General features: G+C 46.9%; 3 protein-coding genes across 5 annotated transcripts; 1 reads left to right on the top strand and 2 right to left on the bottom strand.

Moving 5' to 3' along the window:
- Nucleotides 1-3,281: 3,281 nt before the first annotated feature.
- On the top strand, nucleotides 3,282-4,396 carry LOC120678138 (acyl transferase 15-like). The gene has a single exon (XM_039959293.1). The coding sequence runs from the start codon at nucleotides 3,282-3,284 to the stop codon at nucleotides 4,317-4,319; it is 1,038 nt and encodes a 345-aa protein (XP_039815227.1). The 3' UTR covers nucleotides 4,320-4,396.
- Nucleotides 4,397-6,987: 2,591 nt separating this feature from the next.
- On the bottom strand, nucleotides 6,988-8,375 carry LOC120678845 (sarcoplasmic reticulum histidine-rich calcium-binding protein-like). 3 transcript variants are annotated; one of them, XM_039960250.1, is made up of 2 exons: nucleotides 7,317-8,375; nucleotides 6,988-7,240 (listed from the first exon to the last, which is right to left on the bottom strand). In XM_039960250.1, the coding sequence occupies exon 1, from the start codon at nucleotides 8,368-8,370 to the stop codon at nucleotides 7,333-7,335; it is 1,038 nt and encodes a 345-aa protein (XP_039816184.1). In that variant the 5' UTR covers nucleotides 8,371-8,375; the 3' UTR covers nucleotides 6,988-7,240; nucleotides 7,317-7,332. The 3 variants fall into 3 exon arrangements, with proteins under 3 accessions (XP_039816184.1, XP_039816186.1, XP_039816185.1); XM_039960252.1 differs by having other exon boundaries at nucleotides 7,321-8,375; XM_039960251.1 differs by having other exon boundaries at nucleotides 7,325-8,375.
- Nucleotides 8,376-8,600: 225 nt separating this feature from the next.
- Nucleotides 8,601-10,638, bottom strand: LOC120678137. Its single transcript, XM_039959292.1, has 4 exons — nucleotides 9,292-10,638; nucleotides 8,963-9,219; nucleotides 8,711-8,883; nucleotides 8,601-8,622 (listed from the first exon to the last, which is right to left on the bottom strand). The coding sequence occupies exons 1-4, from the start codon at nucleotides 9,971-9,973 to the stop codon at nucleotides 8,601-8,603; spliced, it is 1,134 nt and encodes a 377-aa protein (XP_039815226.1). The 5' UTR covers nucleotides 9,974-10,638.
- Nucleotides 10,639-12,516: the final 1,878 nt, after the last annotated feature.

Here is a 12,516-nt window from a genome sequence, read left to right as displayed (position 1 = left end):
GGACGGTCCGGCCCAGGGGCGTGGACCGTCCGCAGGTCACTTAACAAATTGACCAGAGACGTCTTGGGTCTCTGGTGGGATTTAAGAGTGAAGGGCGGACGGTCCGCCCATGGGGCGCGGACAGTCCGCAGGTCTTTTGAGAAAATGACCAGAGACGTTTTCACTTCTGGTGGGTTGCACGAAGTGAAGGGCGGACAGTCCGCCCCTCAAACTTTCAGTTTGTCGAGAGATGCTATCTCTCTGAGCATTCAGAGTGTTGTTGACGCTCCTTAAGTACCCATTTTATCCCCTGTTTAACTTTGATAATGGCATGAATTTAATATCAAAATCACTAACCATCTTAACATCGGCCCAATTATTGGTCGTTTTCACATTTGCACATATATTTTGGAGGTACTTTGTTTTTGCCAGTTTTTGGCCAATTTTGGAGCATGAAATGATGAGGCCCATGATCACGCAGTAACACGAAGAAAGACGAAGGCCAAAGCCCAAACAAAGGACCAAAGGCCATGATGACTAGAAGCTCGTTCATGCACATCCACCCTCCAATGAAGCTCAAAGGATAAAGCCCACAAGATGAGATCAAGATACTTCGGGGCTAAGCAAAGCAAATAGAGATTTAAGAAAGGATTCTCCGTCCTATCCTTTCCGTCGAAGATATCTTGAAGATAACGACGTCCAATGGGGTGCAATCGTGAAAGGGATAAACTCCAAAAGACTTGGGGAGAAAGGAGAATGCGAGGCGGCGAAGGAATGGGCTAGGCCGGCTGGCCTGGGCCCATTCCGGCCGGCCTAGGGCCTTTCCAGGGCGCCTCGACCTCCCTTTCGACCTACGGTTTCTTAGGGCTATTTAAAGCTCCCTCCCCGAGGCTCATGCATCAAGTCATTCGGGAGACGACGCCAAGGAGCAGAAAAGATAGAGAAACACCTTTCGGAGAGCCGAGGATCGTGCTAGTTGTCTAGGGGCTTCCCTAGCCGATGTGGGAACCTTGCAAGGAAGACCACGTCGGAGTTCTAGAGCTAGGATCATCAAGATCAAGGTAGGGCCCCAGTTGTGATCTTGTGATGTACAATCATTCATGGTGAAGTTACTTGTGATTCCGAATCTTTAGCGACCATGTTCTCTCTTTCGATTTCATTCTTTTCTTTGGTTTTGCTTCATCCTAGATCTATTATCAAGATAGATCGCTTAGCAACATGATCTTGTAGTCGTGGTGGCTAGAGGTTCATGGCGGAACTATCAAAGGGGGTTCGACTTGTATATCATGCTTCGGGGTAGCTTAGTCCAAAAGGGGGCATTGTGACAGGGCGTTGCTTTAGTAAGACGGGTTATCGAAGGATTGGATTGGAGATTTTGGTTTAAAGATGATTTTCATTAAGATTTACACCTATCTTGCTTCACTACATCTAGCTTTGAACTACAACATGTGCATGATCTAGGTGATCTAGATTGGTTATCTCTAACTTTCTCTTGCTACCTTCGGTGTTTGTCACTTTTAGTAGATTAGATTCGTTTTACACCATCTCAACACAAAGGATTTTCTATGTTAGTAGATTGTTTCTTGTATCTTTGGTTCCGTGGATTGATAAACCTTGGGGGAATACTCTAAGGGAAAAGCTACACATTCCGTGCGCTTGCGGTATACAAATTGGGGCGCTAAGGAGCGTAAACAAGCTTTTCTGGCACCGTTGCCGGGGAACCATCGATTTAAGATCTAATCTTACTTGCATTCGTAAATATTTCTTTTTTTATTTTTCTTTTTGACCTTTTTGTAGATCTCTTATTTTTTGTGCTAACTAAAAAAACTAAAAAAACGGATCTATTCCACGAAAATCAATCTAATCTAGAGTTTGCTTTATTTTGCTTTATTTTTCTTTTATGTTTTAGATCTTGTATATTCATCTTTTAGATCTCGTATATATTTTTCTTTTTTTTCACTAACCCCTAACAGGAGATGGACGGGAGCCTCTCCAACAAACCTGAAAATTTTGTGGATGATCAAGAAAAACTTTACAGGCAAAGGAGACGCAAAGCACGATCAAGGAAGTTGGAACTAGTAGATCCAAAAGACGAAGCCGACGGTTCATCGTCTTCACCTCAAGCGACTCCACCAACAAGTCCAAGGGAGGCACCACTTCACCAAGGGATGGCGCTACCGGAGCCGGAGCGTATGATCGGAGAGCTATGCACTCCGGACATTTGGGACTTGCCGATTCAAAACCTCGACAACATCGGAGTTCCGTTCGAGATCAAGACTTCAATCATAACGATGGTGCAAAGCTCGCCCTTCACTGGAAAAGAAGATGCTAACCTACATCTTCAAGCGTTCCTCCAACTATGCCGCACCTTCAACATGCAAGGGATGACTCAAGATCAAATGAGAGCGAGGCTCTTTCCGTTCTCTCTACTTGGGAGAGCGTTGCAATGGTTTCATTCTCTACCGCCGCACATGGTGCAAAATTGGGAGTCCTTGATGAAGGATTTCATGATGGAGTTCTACTCGCCGGGCAAGACCCAAGTTTTGCGCAACAAGATTGCTACATTCGCGTAAGCCCCGACGGAGACTATTGCGGAAGCCTATGAGCGCTTCAACGACTACATCCGTGCCATACCTCATCACAAGTTCTCAAGGGAGGATGTGGTCCAGAAGTTCTATCAAAGCCTCACTATTGCATCAAGGGGGATCATTGATGCATCGGCCGGAGGTTCGATCATTGAGCTCACGCCGACTCAAATTTTCAATCTATTCAAGAAGGTGGCGGACAATGACGCATGGGCATCATCGGGGCGCCTACAACCACTCCAAGCCGTGGGCGCCGCGAACAGTGTATTGCAAGTGGAATGTGAAGAAGTGCTAGAAGGGAAGATCGACTCACTCATGCTTCTGAGGAGGTTGGAGAAGATGGAGGTGGAAAAGAGAGAAGCCCAAGCTATTGATTTGAAGGAGGCCGAAGCAAGGTCTACATGTGAAGAATGTGGAGAGTATGGCCATGTCCAAAAGAATTGCCCGGAGGAAGCCAAGATGCTCGACTACATGAAGAAGAGAGAATGGATCCCGCAATCCAACTTCCACTACAGGCAAGGTAGTCCTCAATTTAATGCAAGGTCTTCCATTCAAAACTCGGTGCCTCTTCGTATACAATTGAAGGAGTTAATGGAGGAGCAAGGCAAGATCAACAAGGACACCGTCATCAAGTTCAAGTCTATGGACAAGGTCTTGGAGAACATTGATGGCAAGGTGACGGAGGTCGGGAGCTCTAACCTTCAAGTACTCCACAAGATGAAGATGCTAGAGACGCAAGTAGCCCAGTTCGCCGAATGCTTATCTAGCAACGAAAGGAAATTGCCCGGGCAACCTCAAAGTCCGGAGCTGGTGGAGGAGCTCATCGCCATCTACCACCCGGCCGAGCGCTGCGGCCCCGCCGACCCGTTGCTGCTGATGCAGGTGACGGAGTTCTCCTGCGGCGGGTTCGTCGTGGCCGTGACCTGGAACCATGGCGTCGCCGACGGCGTCGGGATGGCCCAGTTCCTGCAGGCCGTCGGCGAGCTCGCGCGCGGGTCGCCGTCGCCATCCCTTGCTCCGGTCAGATGGGACGAATCGCTCCTCAGCCTCCCTCCTCCCACCGTCCAGAGCAACAAGCCGTTGGGCCTCGTCTGCCTCGACGTCACCGTCCCCTCGAGCACGATCGAGCGCATCAGAGCTGAGTTCCACGAGCGCGCCAACTCCAATGGCCGCCACCGGACTTGCACCGAGTTCGAGGCGGTCGCCACCGTGCTATGGCAGTGCCGCACTCGCGCGATCGCCTCCAACCCGGATTTCCCGGCTCTGCTCACCTTCACAGCTGATGTGCGCAGGCATGTGAAGGCTAAGGATGGCTACTACGGCAACTGCATCGTGACGCTGCGAGTCATGGCGACAGCCGGCACGGTGGCGAAGGCGGACGTCACCGACCTGATCGAGATGATCAAGCGTGCCAAGGATGAGGTGCCTGACCAGCTGCTCGCGAAGAACGACGACGGCTGCAATGGCGACGACCAGCAGCCAGCCATGGATGAGAAGCTGCTCGACGAGCTCCGGTACAACCTGCTCCACCTGTCCACGTGGCGGAACATCGGCTTCGAGAAGGTCGACTTCGGCGGAGGGACGCCGGAGAGGGTAATGTGCTACATGCAGCCGTCGATTCAGGAATGGCCGTATTGCGTGGTGAGCCTGCCGTGCAAAGAGAAGGGCGGGGCCAGTAGTGTTAGTGTGGTGTCGGTCTGTGTCAAGGAGGAGCACGCAGATGCCTTCTTAGGCGAGCTAGCAAGGTTCACGTGATTTCCATAAATGTACGAGATGAAATAATCATGGACCCCTCCATTTCAAATAAAAGATTATTTTAGCTTTTCCAGCTATGTAGCATTTACCATGGATCTAAATATACATTATATTATATTATATCCAGATACGTAAAAATTATGTATCTAGAAATATTAAAACTACGTATAACGTGGAACAGAGGGAGTGTTTAATTACTTCAAACTATAGTGCAGCTGTAGCAATTGTTGTATGATTATTGTATCAGTAGTTGGTTTGTCACGCTCCTACACTAGTGCTCTGGATATGGAGGACCAAATATGTATTACAAAAACACTACTACAAAAAGGACTTTCCAGAAATAAAAAAAGTACATTTTTAGCAACAGATGCGGTACCCAATTCTAATTTTTGCAGCTAAATGTTGATTTGTAGGACCAGGCAACGTGCTCGTTGTTACAAATGTATTTATAGGAGCAATTATGGCATCCCTCGTCCCATACTTTTTTCGTTTTAATTCTTATTAGAAAAAGTTTCACGTTTAAACCTCTAAAATAATGCGTTTTTAGATTTGGAGGTTGGCATCATGAGCCATAATGCTGAGATAACACATCTCAGGGCTATCGATCATATCGCCGAGATATCTACCCCTACCCTACTCTACTGGACGGCGGCTGAGTTGGTGCAGACGTTGTAGGGACGTCGGCGCCACGCCGCTCGCGTGCGGCACGGCGCTGCAGCGACGCCTGACGAGGTTGCTGGCTGCTGGCCAAGGGCCCGCGTGCCCTGCTCGCTCCCACGTGGGCCTGCCTGCCACTTGCGGTGGCCTGCTGCCCCGTGAAGCATGAACACATACATGGGTAAGGATGGATATGGATGGCTCAACATCCGAATTATTCGTATCCGCTTAAAATGTCAATATAGATATCTGTATTCGTATTCGATTTTAATATGGATGTATCCAAATCCGACTTTGAGAATTCTTCTCTATCCGATTCCATATTCGTATTCGAGAAATATCCGATCACATCCGTATCCGCAAAGAAAAAGTGACTAGTGAAACAATATTAAACTTATCTCTATACCTAATTACTTAATGATGTACACTATTTAAATTATTTAGAAAGTTAGATGACTAATAATACATTTATTTAAAGTAGTAATGATATAAAAATTAAATTTAACTATTTAGCATATTTATTTCATGATAAAATTATTTTATACGAGTCAAATTAGTTATTTATTTAATGATGAAATATTTTTTATATATCTTAATTATTAAATATTTATTTATTTATTTATTTTAAATTTAAAATTAGTATTATGAGCCATACTTTTTTTGTTTTAATTCTTATTAGAAAAATTTTCACGGTTAAACCTCTAAAATAATGCGTTTTTAGATTTGGAGGTTAGCATCATGAGCCATACATCTCAGGGCTATGGATCATAGCGCCGAGATATCCAGGCCCGTATTTGGCCCCGTGCGGGCCGTGCGACCGCACAGGGCCTCCAAATTCGAAGGGCCCCTAAAATACTAGGTATACATTAAGTATAATTATATAGAGAATTTAATTTAGTTGATTGTTGACCCAATTTGTGGCAAAATGTGGCCCAAATTGCTCCTGGAAGATGAATCATCGTAGGCGTATCGCTTACCGCTTCCTTTGCACGGGTGCTGCTCGGGGTCACGCGTGTGACCCCGAGTGGACCTGTCACAACACCCCAACCTCTCCAGAATTCCATGTTTTGGGTCTAAAGTCGGCCCAATAAACCAGGCCACTGTGTTTTGTTGCTAGAACAAATTTCTTTTGTTCCGTAATAATTTTTTTCTTGCGCAAACAATAATAATTGTTGCAGCAACAATAAAAATTCTAGAATAAAAAATAGTTATTGGGCCTTGTGTGATGATTTGACTGTCAGTCACACGTGGAACTTCTAACATTTGCGCTTTCACACAGTACATCGCGCTTGCCGTCTACTAACGCTTGGCATTCGCGATTCTGCACTAGGCCACTAATGCTCCAGTGCATTATTTCGCACAGGGCCTCCGGATTTGCCGGTACGGCCCTGGAGATATCTACCCCTACCCTACCCTACTCTACGGGACGGCTGAGTTGGTACAGACGTTGTAGGGAGGTCGTCGCGCCACGCCGCCCGCGTGCGGCACGCGCTGCAGCGACGCGACGTGTTTGCTGGCTGCTGGCTGCTGGCCAAGGGCCCGCGTGGCCTGCTCGCTCCCATGTGGGAAGGCCTGCTGGCTTCCACTTGCGTTGCGAAGGCCTGCTGCCCCGTGAAGCAGGAACACATGGATGGATGGCCATGGTCTTGTCGCGGGAAAAGATCGGGGATGGACCGTGCGTAAATAATTCATGTGGATGTTTGTCCGCGTACTGGGCAAGGAAAAACTTACCGGCGGTAAGTCATTTACCGGACCGCACCGGTAACGGAAAAATACCGAAAACCGGCGGTTTACCGGATTTACCGGTCGGTAAACCAATTCAAATTTGAAACCACCGAATTTCGTATTTTTCGACCGGTTTCCGTTGTAATTTCGGTGGAATAGGCTGCATAATTACCGAAAAATGTTGACCACGGTAGAAAACAACAAATTGTGTTAAGAGAAGTGTAATATTTTCAGAGAATTATATCTAATTCTTATATATAATAGTTCAATATGCATAATGATTTTCTTACAAAGCAAATATTAATAGAATTGACGTAAAACATATGTATATCAATACAAACCACAATCCAAATGCAATAAAATATAGGTTCAACTTGTTAACACAATTTATAGGTTCAAATAAAATATAGGTTCAAATAATACAAGTCTCAAATAGTTAACACATAATATACTCTAAAATTTTTATTTCGGTGTTTTCCCATAGGAAAACCTTACGACCGACCGGAAATTGTTGATGACTCCCATTGTAACGTCGAATCCTATAAAAAGGAATAAATAAAATGGGTGAGAAGATGTAAAAGAAATGAATGCAAGTGAGAAAATAAGATGTGTTACCTACATACTTAGGTACTCATTCGGAGGGATCTTGCTCTGGGGGATATTCCTGATAGTACATGTGAGGATTTCCATATGGGAGATATCCTTGATAGTACATATGGGGATATCCATATAGAGGACGCGGAGGGACAGCCATCGGATGTGGTTGTGGTGGCCACACAAAGGAGGGTGCCGACGGGTAGCTGTAGGTGGAACTGACAGAGGTAGAGCTACCATCATCCTCACCGTCGTACGGGCCTAATGGACGAGTATTGCTTCTTGTGCGACGTTGAGAGCTGGGTGCTCCATGATCTTGATCTTGTGTGGCATGGGTGAAGGCAGTCTCTCCCGTAAATCTCATAGCACCAGTTGGAGCACCACTAGTAGAAGCACCACCACGATCATCCCCATCATCATCGTCATTGTCATCACCACCCTCATTGCCATCACCATCATCGTCATCGTCGTCGTCGTCATCATCATCACCACCACTACCACCATGTCCATCATCACTAGGCTCTGGTGTGGTATCGTCAGTGCCAATGCTTTCCTCCTCAACGTCACCCTTTCTTTGTTTTTTTCGTTTAGACTGATTTGGAGGAATTTTGGTCTTTCTTTTCCCTAGGTGGGTGTCACCAATATTCTCTCTGGCCCAATCATCAACATTTACTGGCTCACCCACCCTACGTGCGAGGTCAGTCAAGATCTGAGCAGGCACAGGAGGGTCGGCAAAATCAGAATCTTCATCTAAGGTTGGTGCTCTATTTGATCTACCATGCTGCATCCATTCTTCAATTGGCCTGGTCTGCCGATACAATGAGAGATCCATGAAGCTAGTAGCAGGATCGAAATCACTTGCCTCAACTGTAGCTGTTGCACGCTGAATACGAAGCCGAAGGTTGTAGTGCACATATACCAAATTATGGAGCTTCATGCTGCTTAACCTGTTGCGAAGCTTTGTGTGAATAAAGGCAAAGGAACTCCAATTCCTTTCACATCCACTTGATGATGCGCATTGAGAGAGTAGTCGCTTAGCTGCTATCTGAAGATGTGGTGTTTCTGAACCAAACATAGCCCACCAACTATCTGAAGATGTGGTGTTTCTGAACCAAACATACTGCATGTTTGCCCACCATTGAACAGAGGTCATGCATTCGAATGCATACTTGCCTGCTTCAGTCTTGTAGTGGCGTGATGATCTATATTCAGTTGACATCATCCATATCATAAATTGATCTTTCTTCTTCATAAAACTCTCCAGAAACATATAGTTAGTGCCAAATCTTGTTGCATTCCATTTAACTAGCTCCCCACCAGTGGCACTCTTAAACATGGAGTGCACACTATTAGAATTGTATAACCATTGACAAATATATTGGGCACTCTGAATCATGGCCTTGTGATCATCCCACTTTCCAATATCTTTAAGAATGAGGTTGATCGTGTGGGCAAGACATGGCTGCCACACAATGTGAGGGTACTCCTCTGCCAACAGCTTGCAAGCCTTCTTAAAGTTGCTGCCATTATCAGTGACTATCTGAATCACATCTTCTGGCCCTATATCGTTCAGAACAATTGTTATCTCCTGCAAGTTGTTGGAATCCATTAGAAAACTACAAATTCTTACAAATGTCATGATCCATTAGAAAAATACAAATGATTACCTTAAGTATGAGATGATGATCTTGTATTTTTCCAGTTACATCAATAGACTTCCAGAAGTACATCATTCCATTGCAATATACCAAGAAGTTGATTACGCTATTGCGAGAAATACCGGTCCATGAATCACATATGATAGTGGCACCATACTCAGGGAACTCTTGCTTCCACTTGTTGATCTCCTTCTTTATCTCCTCCACGTTCTCTGAAAGATATTTTCCATCAATGTCCCTCCCAGTTGGGATCGTGACCCCAGTACCTGCATGCAATAATCACATATGATCCGGGATGTACAATACAAATTGGCATGCAATAATAAATGATTATTTACCTTGTTTCTGTGTCTCTATGATGGCCGCCCTAAAGTAAGGGTCATCTACCTTCCGTCCAGGAATACCAACGGAGTGGCAAGCCTTTGACCACGCCCTACCCAGCAACTCTCTCGCAGTCCTCCCCTTAGACGTCCAAGGCCCCGTATCAATCCTCTGCTGCCTCGGTCCGGAAGCAGTAGCAAGGTTATAGTCCCTTGCCCGCTCGGGGATATGTGACCGACTCCTAGAAAACATCCTCCCAATTGGTCTAGAGCCACCACCTGGATCCCGTGCCTGGCCTGATCCAGAACCACCACCCCTCTCATACCTTGGACCAGCCCTTTGCCTAAACTCATACTCTTCCCGTGAATGTCTCAAAGCTTGCTGCAACTCATCATCCTGCTCTTCTTCTTCTTCTTCCTCACCTTCAAAGTCAACATATTGAGTACTTCGAGCTGCAGCATCTCTCCTACGTCTATCTTGCTGTCTTTCATACTTCTTCGCCTTTATCTTGTCCAACTCACTAATGAAAAAGTTCTTCACCGCGGGGGGAACCGAAGGGCAATCAATAACATCATGACCTCTATGTGCCAAGTGGTCCTTGAACCGTGTTGCCCCTCCACCGCTCTTTGATGTGCCACAATACTTGCACTTGAAACCCGATCCCCTTTTTTCTCCATGCTCCCAAACAGGGTCAACCATTTACCTGCAACGGTGCAACATTCATACACATGCACATGCATATTCACATACCAAAAAAACATGCACATTCTCAATTTGTCATAACACATGCATATTAATTTTCACATTTGTACTCATACACATACATAACAAAACATGAATAACAAATACATGCACATTCTCGTTTTCTAATCCATAAAAACATTGTATACTTCTACTAATACTTATATTACACTACTTGCTACCATAAAAAAATTCAAACAAAAAAAACCTTACCCACAGCAGCCGGATCCGGTCGGTAGGGAGAAAAACCGGTCGGAATCAAAGATTTACCGGCCGGAACTTCCGAAAACCGCAAAACCCGGAGCAAGCGGAAGCTACGCGCGACCGGCGACGAAATCCGGCCGAAACACCCCGATTTCCGCTCGGGAAATGACGGGAGCGGCCGGCAGCGGCACCGGCGCCCGCGCCCGCCCGGAAACCTCTTCTTGCCGGTCGGAAACCGCCTCCACGAGCGCGGAAACCGGTGGGATCCGGTCGGAAATCGCCGGGAGCCAAGGAGGGAGCAGCTCGGGTGTCGGAGGACTGGAGGAGGAGAAATGGGGAGGGTGGACGGCTGCTCGGGGCGTGCGAATGGATAAGGTGAGTCGTTCAACAGTAAAAGCTCATTTTCTTTTTTTTTTACACAACATATGAGGTTACATTTCAACAAAAAATATTAGTCCAAAATGCTCATAAAAATGTCTAGTTTTTTATCAGATTTTTACCCTATTTTATATAATTTTTTTGAAATTTTCAAATTTGAAAACAGTAAATGCGAAATATCACCGAAATCCATTTCTCGGACACTACCGGTAACGGTAAATTTTCCGGTAAACCGGATTTACCGGTCGAAATTTTTTTCCATGGTACTGGGAACGGGAATTCCCTACGCAGATGATTCCTGGACGACCGTCCACGTATGAGAGCAGTGGCCCGCGAAAAGGGTTCACGTAACCCCATGTTCCGGGGTGCAGCTGGGCACCCCTCGAGGACCTCGGGGTACATTTCGGTACCCTAGGAGATACTGTATTCTTTGCTCCGAAGGAAAAATTACGATAGTTATATAAAAGGGCATGCAAATCTACCACGCAAATCTAGCATCTACAACTTTATCCTAACATGCATATACGCATGTCCCAAAATATGGATGACTAGCTAACATTAATAGAGCAAGCATGCACGCACCCAGAGTGTGTATTTGCCCCGTGGTGTGCATGCATTCTACACCCCCAAGGTGTTCATGAGGGTATGCATGTACCATGTATTATGGGGTGCATGGGCTAAAAAAAATAAGAAAGTCTCTCCCTAAAAACAAGCTGTAACACAAAGTAGTATTATAACATAAATAAAAAGTAAATGGGTGAAGAGAGATCATGCACGGGGCATGCAAATTAAAAAGCTATCTCCTTCTCTCTTACCCACTTGATACACGGGCTTCAAGGCGAGAGGGGGCTCCTTCCATGCACAAGGAGGATATCTCACGCATTGTCATCACCACCAGCAGGGAGCCGTCAAGGTTTTCGCCCGGAGAATCCCGTCCTAGTTGCACGACCGGCCCGACAAAGTAAGAAGTCCTCCACGGCCGGCGGCACAGCCGTGCCACCGCACGCCATGGTCAACTCGCACGGCCGCCGCTTCCCTGGCACATCGTAGGCTGCCCGCCGCTACCCCGGCTCATCGAGCACCGCTTGCAGGTCGCCAACAGCGTCGAAGCCGTTAACAGGCCATCTGGCGGCCACCACCGACGTCGGGCATCCTCGCGGGCCTGTACATGTCGTCGCTTCGCCGCGGTGGCCCAGCCACCGCCAGAGAAGCATGGCCGTCACAGCCGCACGACCTAGCCGCCGCCAGCCACCGGGCCGCGCGAGAAGAGCCGCCGCATCTGCTCCGGCCGCTGATCCCGCTCCCGTGCCATGTTCGGGAGCGCTGCCCACGCGCCGGCCGCGCCAGTAGAGCCGCCGCATCCGCGCTGGCCGCAGATCCACCACCTCGGCCACAGGCAGAGTTGGGTGCGGACGCAACCTCTACTCAACGTCTTCAACCACGAAGTCCGGATCTTCCTCTGAAGCAACAACATATATCGGGCTGAGTACAAACGTACTCAGCAAGTCCAACCGCACCCACGGAGGGGAGGTATAAATAGAGTATATGCACAGGATTAATCAAGGATAAGGCTATCGGTTAATTTGCGGTAAAGCTAATTTTTATGCACGGGTTTGTTTGAAAGAACAGTATTTTCAAAGCAATTATCTTGACACGTAGGGTTGATCCACACAGGATCTAGGTTTTAAATTGCTACCGGACTCCTCATCCGCTGTAGCACACAGCACAGCTGCCGGACACTTTACCAAAACAACTCACGCCATCCCAACCATTCCCAGAAGAAACACTAGTTATGTGACCAAACCGTAACCCACTCAATACCGTGAGCACGGCTATTTGAATAGTTTTTAACTCTGCAGAGGTGTACACTTTACCCACAAGCGGGGTACCACAGCACGATCACCTTAGTGTCGGTGCAG

The sequence above is a fragment of the Panicum virgatum genome, chromosome 6N (assembly GCF_016808335.1).
Source record: "Panicum virgatum strain AP13 chromosome 6N, P.virgatum_v5, whole genome shotgun sequence".
NCBI lineage: Eukaryota > Viridiplantae > Streptophyta > Magnoliopsida > Poales > Poaceae > Panicum > Panicum virgatum.
The sequence above is the reverse complement of the archived record's forward strand: the minus strand, read 5'-3'. Positions and strand labels throughout refer to the sequence as shown.